A 13,759-nucleotide genomic window follows, 5' to 3' on the forward strand; every position below is an offset into this window, starting at 1 on the left:
AGGGAACATTGATACTTGTAACTACAAGACATTTCAAAGCTAGGTTTTACTCAACAATCAAAGGATAAGATGAATGGACCAAGACCTTCCCGCAGTTCATGCAATATGATATAAATTAGAGTAGTTTAAGCATAATGACAAAAACAATATAAAACACGAGTGTTCATCTTGTCACTAAACACACCCGAAACACAACGAGATTAACCATGAAAACAAACCAAAAAATTATCACCAACGAAAAAGTGTAACACAATGAGAAGATTTAATATTAAATATACATAAGTATTAGCACTTGTTACTTATCCAATTAGATTAGGATTATAAGTCATAAATGTAAAGATAATAGGTTAGGGTTTGTACTTTGTATCCATGTGCTCGATTAAAGAGTCTTTTTTCCTTCTTATTCACTTGACCTAAGAACCAACTCCTATCAGATACTTTTCTAGAAACAATTAAAACCTTGTATCAATTGCGAAAATCTTCAAAAACACACATAGAAAATGGATCAATGATACCTGGATCCTTAAACTTTGTATCATTCATCTGAATCATCTCAACAAGAATACTGGAATCCTGTAAAAAGAAAATGTTCAGCCAAAGAAACTGCATTATCTGTCTGTGTTGATCTAAATCTCTCAGATCAAATGAGAAACCATTCGCAAATCATTTCAAACTGTTATCCATACTAAAACAAGAGAATCAACATTCAACAGTGTATCATTAACAAATGACAAGCTCGTGATTGAATCATGAAGAAAATAAACAACGAATCTAAACTGCCGCAAACACAAACAATCATTTATTGATCTGAAACATAATCTGTACCGATTACAATTTGAATCGCAACTTAAATTGAAACTCAACAAGCTAGAACAATAAATTGAGCTTAGAATCAAATATAAGCGAATAGAAGATAATCATTGTTGGCGAAGCTAAAGAGAGAAACGGTTACTCACCGGAAAACTCGAACTTCAATTGCCGGAAAATAAACGGTGCGCCGGTCAAGATAATCGCCGGCGACGAGGAAGTGAGAGTGAGGGATATTCTTCAGTGTAGCTTTAACGCTATCATTCAGTCTCTCATAACCGCCATTTTTGTAGACTGTTATTTTATTTTAAATATATATATTTATTAATTAATGATAAAGAATTCATGTATAAAAATGTTAGAACATGTTTTCTCTTCTTCAAATAATAAAAATAAAAATAATTATACATATACTCATTTATACAAACATTATAGCTATAAATTATTTTTAACTAGTATTGATAGTAATAATTGATAACTATGTAGTATTGTTTTTTATATAAATTTTTTATTATTAATTATTGATATCATATTTAATTTTTTTTTATGTATTTAAAAAATAATAAACTAAATTGTTATATTTATAAAATTCACAAATAATTATTTATGAATATATTTTTTAAAAGATATAATGTAATATAAATGATAATGATTTAAATATAACAACAAAAATAATAGAGTTTATATTTTCATCAAACACGTTTAAACAAACAAGATTTAATTATTTGAGAGTAATAATAATAATATAAAAAAATACAATTATTTATGTATATTTAATTTATATAATCAAGTTATTTGTATAAATGCATGTTTAGCTGAAAAACTGGAATGAAATGAACCCATTACATTAATCCATTACATTAATGATTTCATCAATCAAATTATCAAAATAACTTTATTTTTATAAAAATTAAATTTTAAATAGAAAACAACGTTCTAATAATTCTACCATCTAAAAACTCAAATAATATAATTTTTATTATAAAACAAATTTTTTTTAAAAAAGTCAATAAAAAACTCAGATAAAGAATATTTAATATAATCAAATTATTTGCATGAATACATTTAGTTTTAAAAAAAAACTCAACCTAATAAGCCTATTACACTCATGATTTTATAAATCAAATTATACACTCATGATTTTATAAATCAAATTATCAAAATACTCTTACTTCAATTTTTTTAATTTAAATAAAAAACAACGTTATAATAATTCAACAAACTAAAATTTCAAATAACTAACTTTTAATATCAAACAAATTTTTTTTAAAAGTCAATAAAAATCTCAAATAAGCTCACTTCAGTGTAAAATATGAAAAATAGTTAATCTTTTAAAGCATTAAAAACCTTTTTTCTTAAACTAGAATTAATTATTGGAAAGAATTTAGCATAAATCTATCATAATACTTTTGATCTACCCCCAAACTTTCGAATATACTAAGATAAAAAGTTACCAAAAAATTGTTTGTATTTTTTAGCAACAATGAGATGAAATAAGACTTGTACAAAGCCTTAAATTTCAAAACATAAAATGTCAATTTCCATGTTCTCTTGCACAATCTAAGTCTGCTTTTAAAAAACAATACCAAATCACATTAAACAAAGTAACAATAATAAACAGAAGGATCAAAGCAAATAAGAAATAATCTAGTTAGCTTTATCCTATCCACTTCTCTTCTTTACATCCCCGGGAATGTGCATTGCTTTCTCGCATGGCTCGGAATTAGTCTTACCAACACCTCTGGGTGCACACCCTCCAGTTCTGCAGTATAATAAACGCGGTTAGGACAGATTCGTAAAATTAAAATCCAAAAATCACAGTGGATATTGCTTTACCGTTAGCCTTAAAGTTAAATAACGGAGGAAGAAGCCGTCCATTTGGCAGGCGTGTGTTTGTATCACGCAACTCGTCGAAGAAAGGATGTATCATTGCATCCATCTGCAATAATAAATAAACAATGTTCAAGTGTATTCAAACGTACATTTTTAATTTGTTTTTCGAAAATGAACAATGTGTACTCACAGCCGAGCTGCGTAGGTCAGGAGAATATTGCAGCAATCTTGAGACAAGGTCAACAGCTTCTGGAGGCATATGTTTGTAGAATATCTGACAAAACAAAACATTTCATTAATATATTATCGTTTTCAAATAAAACATACTTTAAGGCTTGTGTAAGTAACCTTATGCCATGGGTGAGCTTTGATCTGTGGAAACCTAAATTCATTGTAGTTAGGGTTCATGCATCTGATTTCCTCCCTAGTCGGAGTACCCAAAACCTGTTTAACACAATTTAAAACATCGTGATCCATTCCCTAGCAATAGAATATTAGAATATTAGGAATTTAATGCGAATTTTCTTCATTTGTGGATTACCTTAATAATCTCCACTAACTGATCTACTCCATTTTCACCGGGGAACAAAGGCTGAGAAAGTATTCTTAAATTTAAGGAAACCCTAAAGGAAAAAAAAGATAGAATATTTCATATTCCAAAAAGAAATTAAAAGTTTAACCTGTCCAAGTAGTAGTTCAGCGAGAACACATCCAGCTGACCAGATGTCAATAGCTGTACTGTACTCCGTGGCTCCAAAAATAAGTTCGGGTGCCCTATAGTACCTAGAGCATATATAAGAAATGTTCGGCTCCCCTTTTACCTGTCCAAATGTTGGTAAATATTCATTGTAAAAGATATGTGCATGATTAAACAGATGAAAACGAATGGAATAATAAAATTGCTCTACGTACCAAGATTTTTGCACTTCCAAAATCACAAATCTTCAGCTGGTGAGTATGAGGATTAACCTGTAGGAAAATAACTGTAAAGTGAGAGCTATGTAGATATTCATTGCATACTTAAATTTTACAAAGAAAGAAAAAATAAAAGTCACCAAAGAATTCTTATTATCTCTTGTTCCATTACAAGGAACCCTATTCATAGATAAAACGTTTTTCGAGACCAGACACATTGTTAGATTAAAGAGCAGTTGATCATACTACAAAGCATGACAATCAACAAAAATCAGAAAGCCATACCAGAAGATTTTGAGGTTTGATGTCTCTGTGACATACTCCAATGGAGCGGTGTATGTATGACAAAGCCCTGAATATCTGCCAAATGGTAAACAAATTATGGCCTCTAAAAATCGAGGATTGCACACCAACAATATCTTTAAAAAGAGTACAGTCGCTTCTAAGGAATGTAAAAGTAAAATCCAAAAACATAAATGCAACATAAGTAATAACTTTCGGGATGATAATCCAAACTAAATATGATACATAAGAATTACAACTAGAACATAAATGTTTTTCATCAAGAAAGATTCAAACTTTAACATTTCAAAAAAATATATAAAAGTTTTTCATGAAGTATAATTGAAATGATCAGCAAAGAAGTACATCCATTCATTTGAAAAATCTAGCCAAAAGCACAGATTTTACACTTTTGCACTAGAAGGAAGAACTATACCTGATAGGAATAGAGCTTCACATAAATAATAGGCATCCGTTGGTTCAGCTTATTGTAGTGTTTAATTACTCGATACGCTGTCTCTGGAACATACTCCAGCACCAGGTTAAGAAATAATTCATCCTTATCGGTTGTGGAGAAGAAACAATGTTTCAAAGCCACTACATTCGGATGGTCAAGAAGACGCATCGTTTGTAGCTCCCTGTTCTTGTATCTTTTGTCCTGAAGAACCTTCTTTATTGCTACAGTTTCCCCTGTCTCTAAGCACTTGGCCTGCACAATAAGAATCTCAACATTATTTCATTTTGTTATGTCATTACTTGGCACATAACCCTTAAAATGTAGGAGAGCATAATCTTACCTGGAATACAACTCCAAAAGACCCTTGTCCAACTGCACGCTCGGCCATGTAGCTGATAGTCTAATATACGCAAGCAAGTCATAATGGATGTATTCAGTGCAAGTAATAGAAAAGGGAACATAAATAAAAATAACTAAATAATAACAAAGAATGAATTGGCATCGCTAACAAGCAATAATTAGCGACCGGGGAAAAGAATGCACACTTAATTAACTTATTCAATAAAGATGAATTCAAGTAAAAGAAAGGGAGGGATGTAAGTGAATGATTTCAAGATTATCTATTTTTATGCAAACGAATGCATGTAGGGTTGATGTTCTTGATATTTGTTAGCTTCATGCAAATTCGATTCATATCAAACCAAATTCACCATGTTAAAAGGGGATTGACACACTTCCATTCCTTTAGTGTTGTAATTGTTTGTTTGGACACTTCCTAGATAGTACAGCATAACAATCTAGTCATAAATAATCATGAAATGTGACAAGAACAAAAATACATGCAAATTTTAGTTCTCCATGAATGTGGCATCTAATTTATCATTTTCAATGAAAAATATCAAATATGGAAGGTGGAATACCTGCTTTGGCTGCCCATTGCGACCACCAATAGTTGTTACAATTATATGACCTGTCTCTGTCCCATTACCATCAATAACTGTAGCTTCAACTTCCTAAATTTATAAACAAAGGGTTCAGTTTAGTAACCAAAGGAAATAGGGAATATAATTATTGGAAAGGGGACAATGATAATGTTACAGGAGACATTTAGAAACTAAGTTTTACTCCGCAACCAAAGTCTACGATGGAATCGCAATAAGTAAAAACAATCAAAGGCTAGGATGAACGGGCGAATTAAAGGAAAACACGACCAATGGGAGGAAACTACGTTAGAACTAGAAATTAGATTATGATTTATAATTATCATTAAGAGTCATATATATACATAATAGCTTAGGGTTTGTTTCCATGCATCGCTTGACCTAAGAATCAACTCCAACCAGAAACCTCTCTCGAAACAATTAAAATCCTGTATTAATTGCGAAAGTCCTCGAAAACATACAAGTGCAAGAAATCATAGTTTCACAAATATTAAGAAAGGGATTTATCAATTATGATACCTTGTCATCCCTAATCTTCATATCACTCATCTCAGCAGGTAACTTTTCTACACCAGCAGCATGATCACTGGAATCCTTCATCACCCCGGACATTGGTGCAACACCTACTGAAGTCATTAGCTGGAAAAATAAAATGTTCAGCCAAATGAATCTTCTACAGTTCTATAACCCAAAACAGCTTATGGAATTTTCCAATCAAAAACATGTCTTCCTAGCACTACGGTTTATATAAGTTACAAAATATTTCAACAGGCTTGAACATACAGGATTAAGAAGCAGATGCGCTATTCTTGTGTGATTACACAAAACCTACTAATTTTGAACAAAAATTCATGTCATTTTACTGATGGCCGACTAATAAACTGTACAATTAGTAGAATGTGAATGAGACAAATGATAGCCAAATAAGCAATTCACTTCCAGTCACATGAAGTATGTGCGTTTCAACGCTAACTAGAACTGCTCAACAACTACATAAGAAAGTAGTCATCATAGAACGAGCTGACAAGAGAGTAGACTCAATCAAAAATCGATGAGAGTAGATTCAATCGTATGATCACAAATAAACATCATAAATTTCATAACACATTTAACCTCAATTTGAGCACATTCATCAGCTCAAACGATAGATATGCAAACACAGTCCGAATAAACAGTTCACTGCCAGTCCTATAACTGCTCAACAACTACATAAGAAAGCAGTCGTCATAGAACAAACTGACAAGAGAGTATATTCAATTTTAGCAAAAATCGAAAAGAGTAGATTCAAATTTATAATCACAAATAAACATCATAAATTTCAAAACACATTTAACCTCCATTTCAACACATTCATCAGCTCAAACGATAGATACGCAAACACAGGCCAAATAAGCAGTTCACTTCCAGTCACAGCGTTTCAACGCTAACTAGAACTGCTCAACAACTACATAATCAAGCAGTCATCATAGAACAAACTTACAAGAGAATAGATTCAATTTTAGCAAAAATCAAAGAGAGTAGATTCAACCGTATGATCACAAATAAACATCATAAATTTCAAAAACACTTTTAACCTCCATTTGAGCACACATTCATCAGCTCAAACAATAGATACGCAAACACAAGCCAAATAAGCAGTTCACTTCCAGTCACATGAAGTATGAGCGTTTCAACACAAACTAGAACTTCTCAACAACTACATAAAAAAGCAGTAGATTCAACCGTATGATCACAAATAAACATCATAAATTTCAAAAACACATTTAACCTCCATTTGAGCACATTCATCAGCTCAAACGATAAATACACAAACACAGGCCGAATAAGAACTTCACTTCCAGTCACATGAAGTATGAGCGTTTCAACACAAACTAGAACTGCTCAACAACTACATAAGAAAGCAGTAGATTCAATCGTATGATCACAAATAAACATCATAAATTTCAAAAAGCACATTTAACCTCCATTTGAGCACATTCATCAGCTCAAACAATAGATACACAAACATGCTAATTAGAACTGTTCAACAGCTACACAATCAATAGAACGAACTAACAAGAGAGTAGATTCAATTTCTTAACCGTATGATCACAAATAAACATCATAAATTTTCAAAATAACAAGTATAACCTCCATTTGAGCACATAAACAAGTTTAACCTCAAATCGGAGCCTGATTCATAGCAAAACATTCAAACTTAACAAACAATACAGTCTCAAAAGAACACTACTCGATCCAGTAATTCCATAACAAATCCATAGACATGAATCAGCTCAAAATGAAGCGGCGAAAAGAGACGAGAGAAACTACCTGTTAATAAGAAAACTGCAATGGAGCTGGCGCTGCAAAATCATCTCCAAATGAGAGAAAGAGAGAGAGAGATGGATATATAGTACTATTTGGCTGTGATTCTTCTACCTTTTGATTCTTCCTTACTAAATCATTTAATCATTATTGTATTGTAATTAATTGCTTTGGGCCATATTCATTCAGAAATTGGATTTTTTGGTAATAAATATTAATAACAATCTATTATTTCAATTTATTTAATATAAATAATTAAGTATATTATGAGTATTTCACAATTTGTATTCTTATTTATACAATTTATCGTTTTTTTTTCAAAATAATATAGTTTATTTTCATGTTATTTGATACGAAAATAATCATACTTTTAGTTAAGAAAATTTAAAAAATAACATTTTTGATTTTCTTATAACACGATAAAACACTCACTAAATAATTAATTTTCGAAAAACAAACCTCTTAACATTTTAATGAACTGGATATTAATCTTTATTTCCGACTTAATACGACAAAATACAGTTGTGATGGTATTTAAATTATGACGTTTTTTGTATGACGACAAATAAACTTAAAGGGCTTGCTCGGTTAGAGCTGTTTAAATAACTCAACATAATCAAATATCATTTAATTCACCGGTTAATCAAAATACTCTTTATCTTAAATTTATTTTTATTTATCATTGTAATTAAGAAAGAAAAAAACTCACTTTTTTAAAATTATCATCAATTATTATTTTTAAATAACTAAAGTTTTATATAAAAAATATGAATCAAAGCAATCCCTAAAAACAAATTGACCAAAGATTTAAATGACTAAAAAAAACTGTATTTATAGAAAATAATCTGATAAAGAAAAATATTGAAAGTAATTAATATAAATTATAACACTAATTGTGATGAAATTATTATCAATTTATCTATAGATAGACAAATATTTAATCCATTTGAAGACAATTTATCTATAGAAATCTATAGAGATATACAATTAGATTACCCTAAACTTGGTTGGAAAAATAATCATGGTATTAATATTAAAAAAATCATTTATATATATATATATATATATATATATATATATATATATATATATATATATATATATGAAGGATGACCATATTTAAATGAAAGAATTAACTAGATTTTAGTCTCTTAATTAAATTATTTGTAGCAATAATTAGATTATAGTTATTTACATGTTATTTTTTTAATTTTAAAATGCAATTTATTTTAACAAAAAGATATGCATTTTATCAAATAATACAAAGTTATCTATAATATTTCTTAATTTCTAAATTAAATTATAAAAAAGATCTTGACAATTTTATAATCTTTAACAAGCTTTTTATCTTCTTCTTTAAATCCATTCCTAACCCAATAATTGATTAGATTTGTAGCTAAATTTTGACCTAACAAGACAAAACATGTGATAGTAACTAAATTATAATGTTCTTTTTATGGTATAGAGAAAACTTCTAAACACAATCACACCCAAAATTAATATATTATATTACTATTAAAAGAAATTAACATTTGATTTTCTTATAACACGACAACACATTACGATAGTAATTAAACGGGGATATTTTTTGTATAGCGTGTCTGAAAATTAAAACACCTAACATTTTTATAAAGAATTAACTTGTACAAATAAAAATCATCCTTTGATTATGGCACAATACAACAAACACACCAATAACAAAAAAAATTGAATATTTAAATCATTTGAACTTAAAATAAAATGGTAGATTGTGAGTTCATATAAATCATGCTTAAAAGAGAGTATCCTAATTCAAATTATGATAAAAATAACTTATAATTTTTAAAATATATCTTAAAAAATTGTCTAAAATTAAGTTTAATATATAAAAATGTTTTAAAATGGTCATTGAAAAATAAAGAATTCAAAGCAAATGGTTGATTAGGGAAGCTTTGCTGTCCTGTCTGTAGACAGTTAGGAAATGATTAATGGTCAAAATAAAACTAATAAATTATTAATTAATCCAATTATACAAATAAATTGGGCCCTCTCTTCCAGCCCTGATGCCCCAATCCTAGATATTTCAATTATTTCATTTTTCAATGTAACACTTACTTGACAGTTGAGACAGTTTATTGTAATAAATTGAGAATATTTAAATAAGGATGAGTGGGGTTGATTTTAAAAAAATAAATATTTTTTTTATAAAAATATTTAAAAAGTATTAATATATATAATGATAAAGGAGTTTATTTATTTTTTAAATAAAAATTATTTTAATATTTTTGTTAATGAATTAAGTGATTAATTGATAAAAGATAAATGAAATAATTTAAAAAAAAACTTAATTAAAAATACTTTTGATTGATAAGGTTTTATTAAAATAATTGGATTTTTCAATGTAGATATGTTCATTTGACTTTGTATAGTTGATATTTTAAAAATAATTATTACATAATTGAACATTATTTTACTATTTTTTTATTAATAAAATAATTCAATTTATTAATTAAAATTAATTTTATTTTAAAATTTCTTTTATCATTATATATTTATACACTTTAAATTTCTTTACCAAAAAATCATTTATATAAACATATAACCAAGATTATTGAAATAATTCAAAAATTATTTTAATGAGTCTTTTGAGTTATTTATATTAAATAATCAAAATATTTGACCAATTATTTGATGAAGCATCAAACCTAGTATTTTATAACATAAGTTTGGCATGTGCGATTTATGCAACGTACTCTGAAGGATTATTGAGTAATGTCTACAAACTATCTTTTTGAAATAAAATTTGTTTTTAGGAGTCTAATACGACTTAACTTATTAAGTTTTTAGGGAAATTGATCAGATTCATTTTATCTTTATTAATTACATAAGATTATGAAAAAAATTGAATAATTGTGAATATGATTAAAGATGACATCTTGAAACTACATTATAATCGAACTGAATTAATTGTCTTGTTTGTGATTTTTTTTCTCTGTTTAGAGCATCTCTATCAATAACCCATTTTTGGTCATTACCATAGTCATGATTCTGAAAAGAACTTTATGACTAAGATTTTGGTAATTGTGCTTATCAATAATCAACAAAATATTGATCCTGAATTAAAAAATATTATTTTTATTTTTAAATTAAAAAAATAATAAATAATTTTTAAATATAATAATAATATTTAATTTCTAATTTTTATACATAATAATAATATTTTTTAATTTTTTAAAATAATAATTAATTTTGTTGGGAGTTTTGATAAAAGTTTTGAGGCGAATTCTGAGATATACCGTAATTATCTCCTGACGACATCATATTTTGCCACACTGGATTCTTACGCTTGAATTGTCGAAAACTTTCATATTCAAGATAAAATCAGCGGGAGTGTTTGGATTATTGTTGTAGTTATCCATAATAATTTAGTATTAATTATGGATAATTGTAAATAGAGTAATGATAGGGGAGCGAAAAATTTGTAGCGAATGGGGCAGCGAAACGACATGCTGACTCATTATTTATTTATTTCTCTTTTATATTTATTAATAATATTCTCTCTTCTTATTAATTACATTTTCTCCCGCTCTCTCTTAAATAAGACGCATTCAATAAAAATATTATTTTTTTATTATTAAAAAACACTTAATAATTTATCTCTTTAATTTTTATTATTATAAATATTCTTTTTTTAAAATTATTGTAAATGTCACTATAAACACGCATTTTAATTATTTTTCTCTCTCATTGTTTTATTTTATTTATTGAAAAATATAAATTTTATTTTCAATAATAAAAATGACTCAAATTAAAATAAATAATAATTAATTGTGTTAATTAAAATTTATATATAAGAGAATAAAAAAAATATATTTTTTAATTCAATTAATTAATTCTATCATCTATCCATTTAATAATATATATTAATAATAAAAACAAAAATTATTAATCATTTTACTCAACGGATTGATTCTCTTTTTTAAACTTAAGTGTTATTTCTCTCTATTTTCTCTCCTTAAAAATCTTTTTCTTTTCATGTCGGTTCATCTTCCGAATTTATTAGAAACTCAATCAACTATTGAAGCTCAATCAACTACATAAAGGTCAATCAACTACAAAAGCTCAATCAACAACATTCAACTTGCACACCATGTTAGTTATTCTCTCTTAGTGGTATTTTATCTATGTTGAATATTAGTTGTTGGTGATTTGAGTTGTATCTATCTTGAATATTAGTAGTTTGTGGTTTGAGCTGAATCATGTTAGTAGTTAAGGGTTTGTCTCCTAGTGGTCCAATTTCAAATGAAGTGAAAGATAACAAAAATGATGTGCATCATGACCCATCTTCATCTAGTTCAAATGAGATTAAACTTCTTGAGATTGGAATGATTTTTTCATCTGAAGACGAAGTTCGTAATTTTTATAAATCTTATGGTCAGAGTGTTGGTTTTGGTATCTCCAAACTTGGTGGTAAAAATGGAGATGATAATAAACAAAAATATTTTTCCATCGGATGTGCCAAAAGTGGTAATAGAGTATCTCGTTCGAAAAATGTATTACAACCGAGACCTTATACTAAGACGAATTGTAAAGCCAAAATTAATGTTATTGTTCGAGATGATAAAACTTTTGAGATCACTTCTGTACACCTTCAACACAATCATAATTTGAGCCCTGGAAAATCAAGACATTTTAGATGTAATAAAATGCTCGATTCAACTACAAAGAGAAAATTGGAGTTAAATGATCAAGCTGGAATAACTTTAAGTAAAAGTTTTCAATCCTTTGTAGTTGAGGCTGGAGGTTATGATAATCTACCATTTGATGAAAGAAGTTGTAGAAATTATATTTCAGAAGCTAGAAGATTGAGGTTAGGGGATGGAGATGCTGAAGCATTAAGTAATTATTTTTGTCGAATGCAAAGTAGGAACTCAAACTTCTTCTATGTGCTTGATTTAGATGGTGAATCTCGAATTAAAAATGTTTTTTGGGCGGATGCTAGATCAAGAGCTACATATGATTATTTTTCTGATGTCATTACATTTGATACAACCTATTTAACCAATAGTTATGACATGCCATTTGCTCCATTTGTTGGGGTGAATCATCATGGTCAATCTATTTTACTTGGATGTGGATTATTATCTTGTGAAAATATAGAATCATTCATATGGTTATTCAAATCTTGGTTGACGTGTATGCTTGGACGTGCTCCAAAAGCTATAATTACGGACCAATGTCGCGCAATGACAATTACAATTGAAGAGGTATTTCCGAATTCTCAACATCGTTTATGTCTTTGGCATATAATGAAAAAAATTCCAGCTAAATTAGGTAGTCATTCTCAGTATAAAATGATAAAGAAACAATTGAAGACCATTGTGTATAACTCCCTTACAGTTGATGAATGTGATGAGAATTGGCAGAAAATGATTAAGGAGTTTAACTTGGACAATAATATTTGGTTGACATCTCTGCATGAAGAACGTAATAAATGGATGCCTGTATATGTCAAAGATAAATTTTGGGCAGGTATGTCCACATCTCAGAGAAGTGAAAGTATGAATGCATTTTTTGATGACTATGTGCATTCTAAGACATCATTAAAACAATTTGTTGAGCAGTATGATAATGCTTTGAAGAGTAAGATTGAAAATGAAAAAAAAATGGATTTCATTTCTTTCAATTCAATCATGCCCGTAATAACTGGTTATCCTATTGAGAGACAATTTCAAAGTGTGTACACTAACACGATATTAAAATTGTTTCAAGATGAATTAAGAGGATTAATGTTTTGCAATGCCTCACTAGTAAAAGAAGAAGAAACAACTTTGATATTTGAAGTAGTAGAGACTATGTTGGGGACAAAAGGAGAACCCCTACGAAAAGTTTGTTTTGTGGTACATTACACTGGTAAATTCCGAAGATGAACCGACATGAAAAGAAAGAGATTTTTAAAGAGAGAAAAGAAAGAGAAATAACACTTAAGTTTAAAAAAGAGAATCAATCCGTTGAGTAAAATGATTAATAATTTTTGTTTTTATTATTAATATATATTATTAAATAGATAGATGATAGAATTAATTAATTGAATTAAAAAATATATTTTTTTTATTCTCTTATATATAAATTTTAATTAACACAATTAATTATTATTTATTTTAATTTGAGTCATTTTTATTATTGAAAATAAAATTTATATTTTTCAATAAATAAAATAAAACAAATTATTGAGAGAGAA

At 28.0% G+C, this 13,759-nt stretch overlaps 2 protein-coding genes across 3 annotated transcripts; one reads left to right on the forward strand and one right to left on the reverse strand.

Moving 5' to 3' along the window:
- Positions 1-2,334: 2,334 nt before the first annotated feature.
- On the reverse strand, positions 2,335-7,678 carry LOC124942325 (shaggy-related protein kinase NtK-1-like). Of its 2 annotated transcripts, none has more exons than XM_047482804.1 (13): positions 7,546-7,678; positions 5,755-5,874; positions 5,215-5,307; positions 4,635-4,694; positions 4,274-4,546; positions 3,841-3,915; positions 3,553-3,609; positions 3,321-3,461; positions 3,182-3,232; positions 2,989-3,084; positions 2,831-2,914; positions 2,644-2,746; positions 2,335-2,569 (listed from the first exon to the last, which is right to left on the reverse strand). In XM_047482804.1, exons 2-13 carry the CDS (start codon positions 5,869-5,871, stop codon positions 2,487-2,489), a joined length of 1,233 nt encoding a protein of 410 aa, XP_047338760.1. In that variant the 5' UTR covers positions 5,872-5,874; positions 7,546-7,678; the 3' UTR covers positions 2,335-2,486. The 2 variants fall into 2 exon arrangements, with proteins under 2 accessions (XP_047338760.1, XP_047338759.1); XM_047482803.1 differs by lacking the exon at positions 7,546-7,678 and adding an exon at positions 7,004-7,024.
- A 4,225-nt stretch (positions 7,679-11,903) lies between these two features.
- Positions 11,904-13,448, forward strand: LOC124941561 (protein FAR-RED IMPAIRED RESPONSE 1-like). Its single transcript, XM_047481901.1, has one exon. It carries the CDS (start codon positions 11,904-11,906, stop codon positions 13,446-13,448), a length of 1,545 nt encoding a protein of 514 aa, XP_047337857.1.
- Positions 13,449-13,759: the final 311 nt, after the last annotated feature.

This window comes from Impatiens glandulifera, chromosome 6 (assembly GCF_907164915.1).
Source record: "Impatiens glandulifera chromosome 6, dImpGla2.1, whole genome shotgun sequence".
Classification (NCBI taxonomy): domain Eukaryota; kingdom Viridiplantae; phylum Streptophyta; class Magnoliopsida; order Ericales; family Balsaminaceae; genus Impatiens; species Impatiens glandulifera.

Bases quoted from the DNA above. Each gene is read 5' to 3' on its own strand.
- LOC124941561 (XM_047481901.1), top strand. From the start codon at position 11,904: ATGATTTTTTCATCTGAAGACGAAGTTCGTAATTTTTATAAATCTTAT.
- LOC124942325 (XM_047482803.1), bottom strand. The intron at 4,695-5,214 runs GTATTCCACCTT...TGCGTATATTAG, and splicing joins GCAATGGGCAGCCAAAGCAG to ACTATCAGCTACATGGCCGA. The intron at 2,915-2,988 runs GTTACTTACACA...TTGTTTTGTCAG, and splicing joins AAGCTCACCCATGGCATAAG to ATATTCTACAAACATATGCC.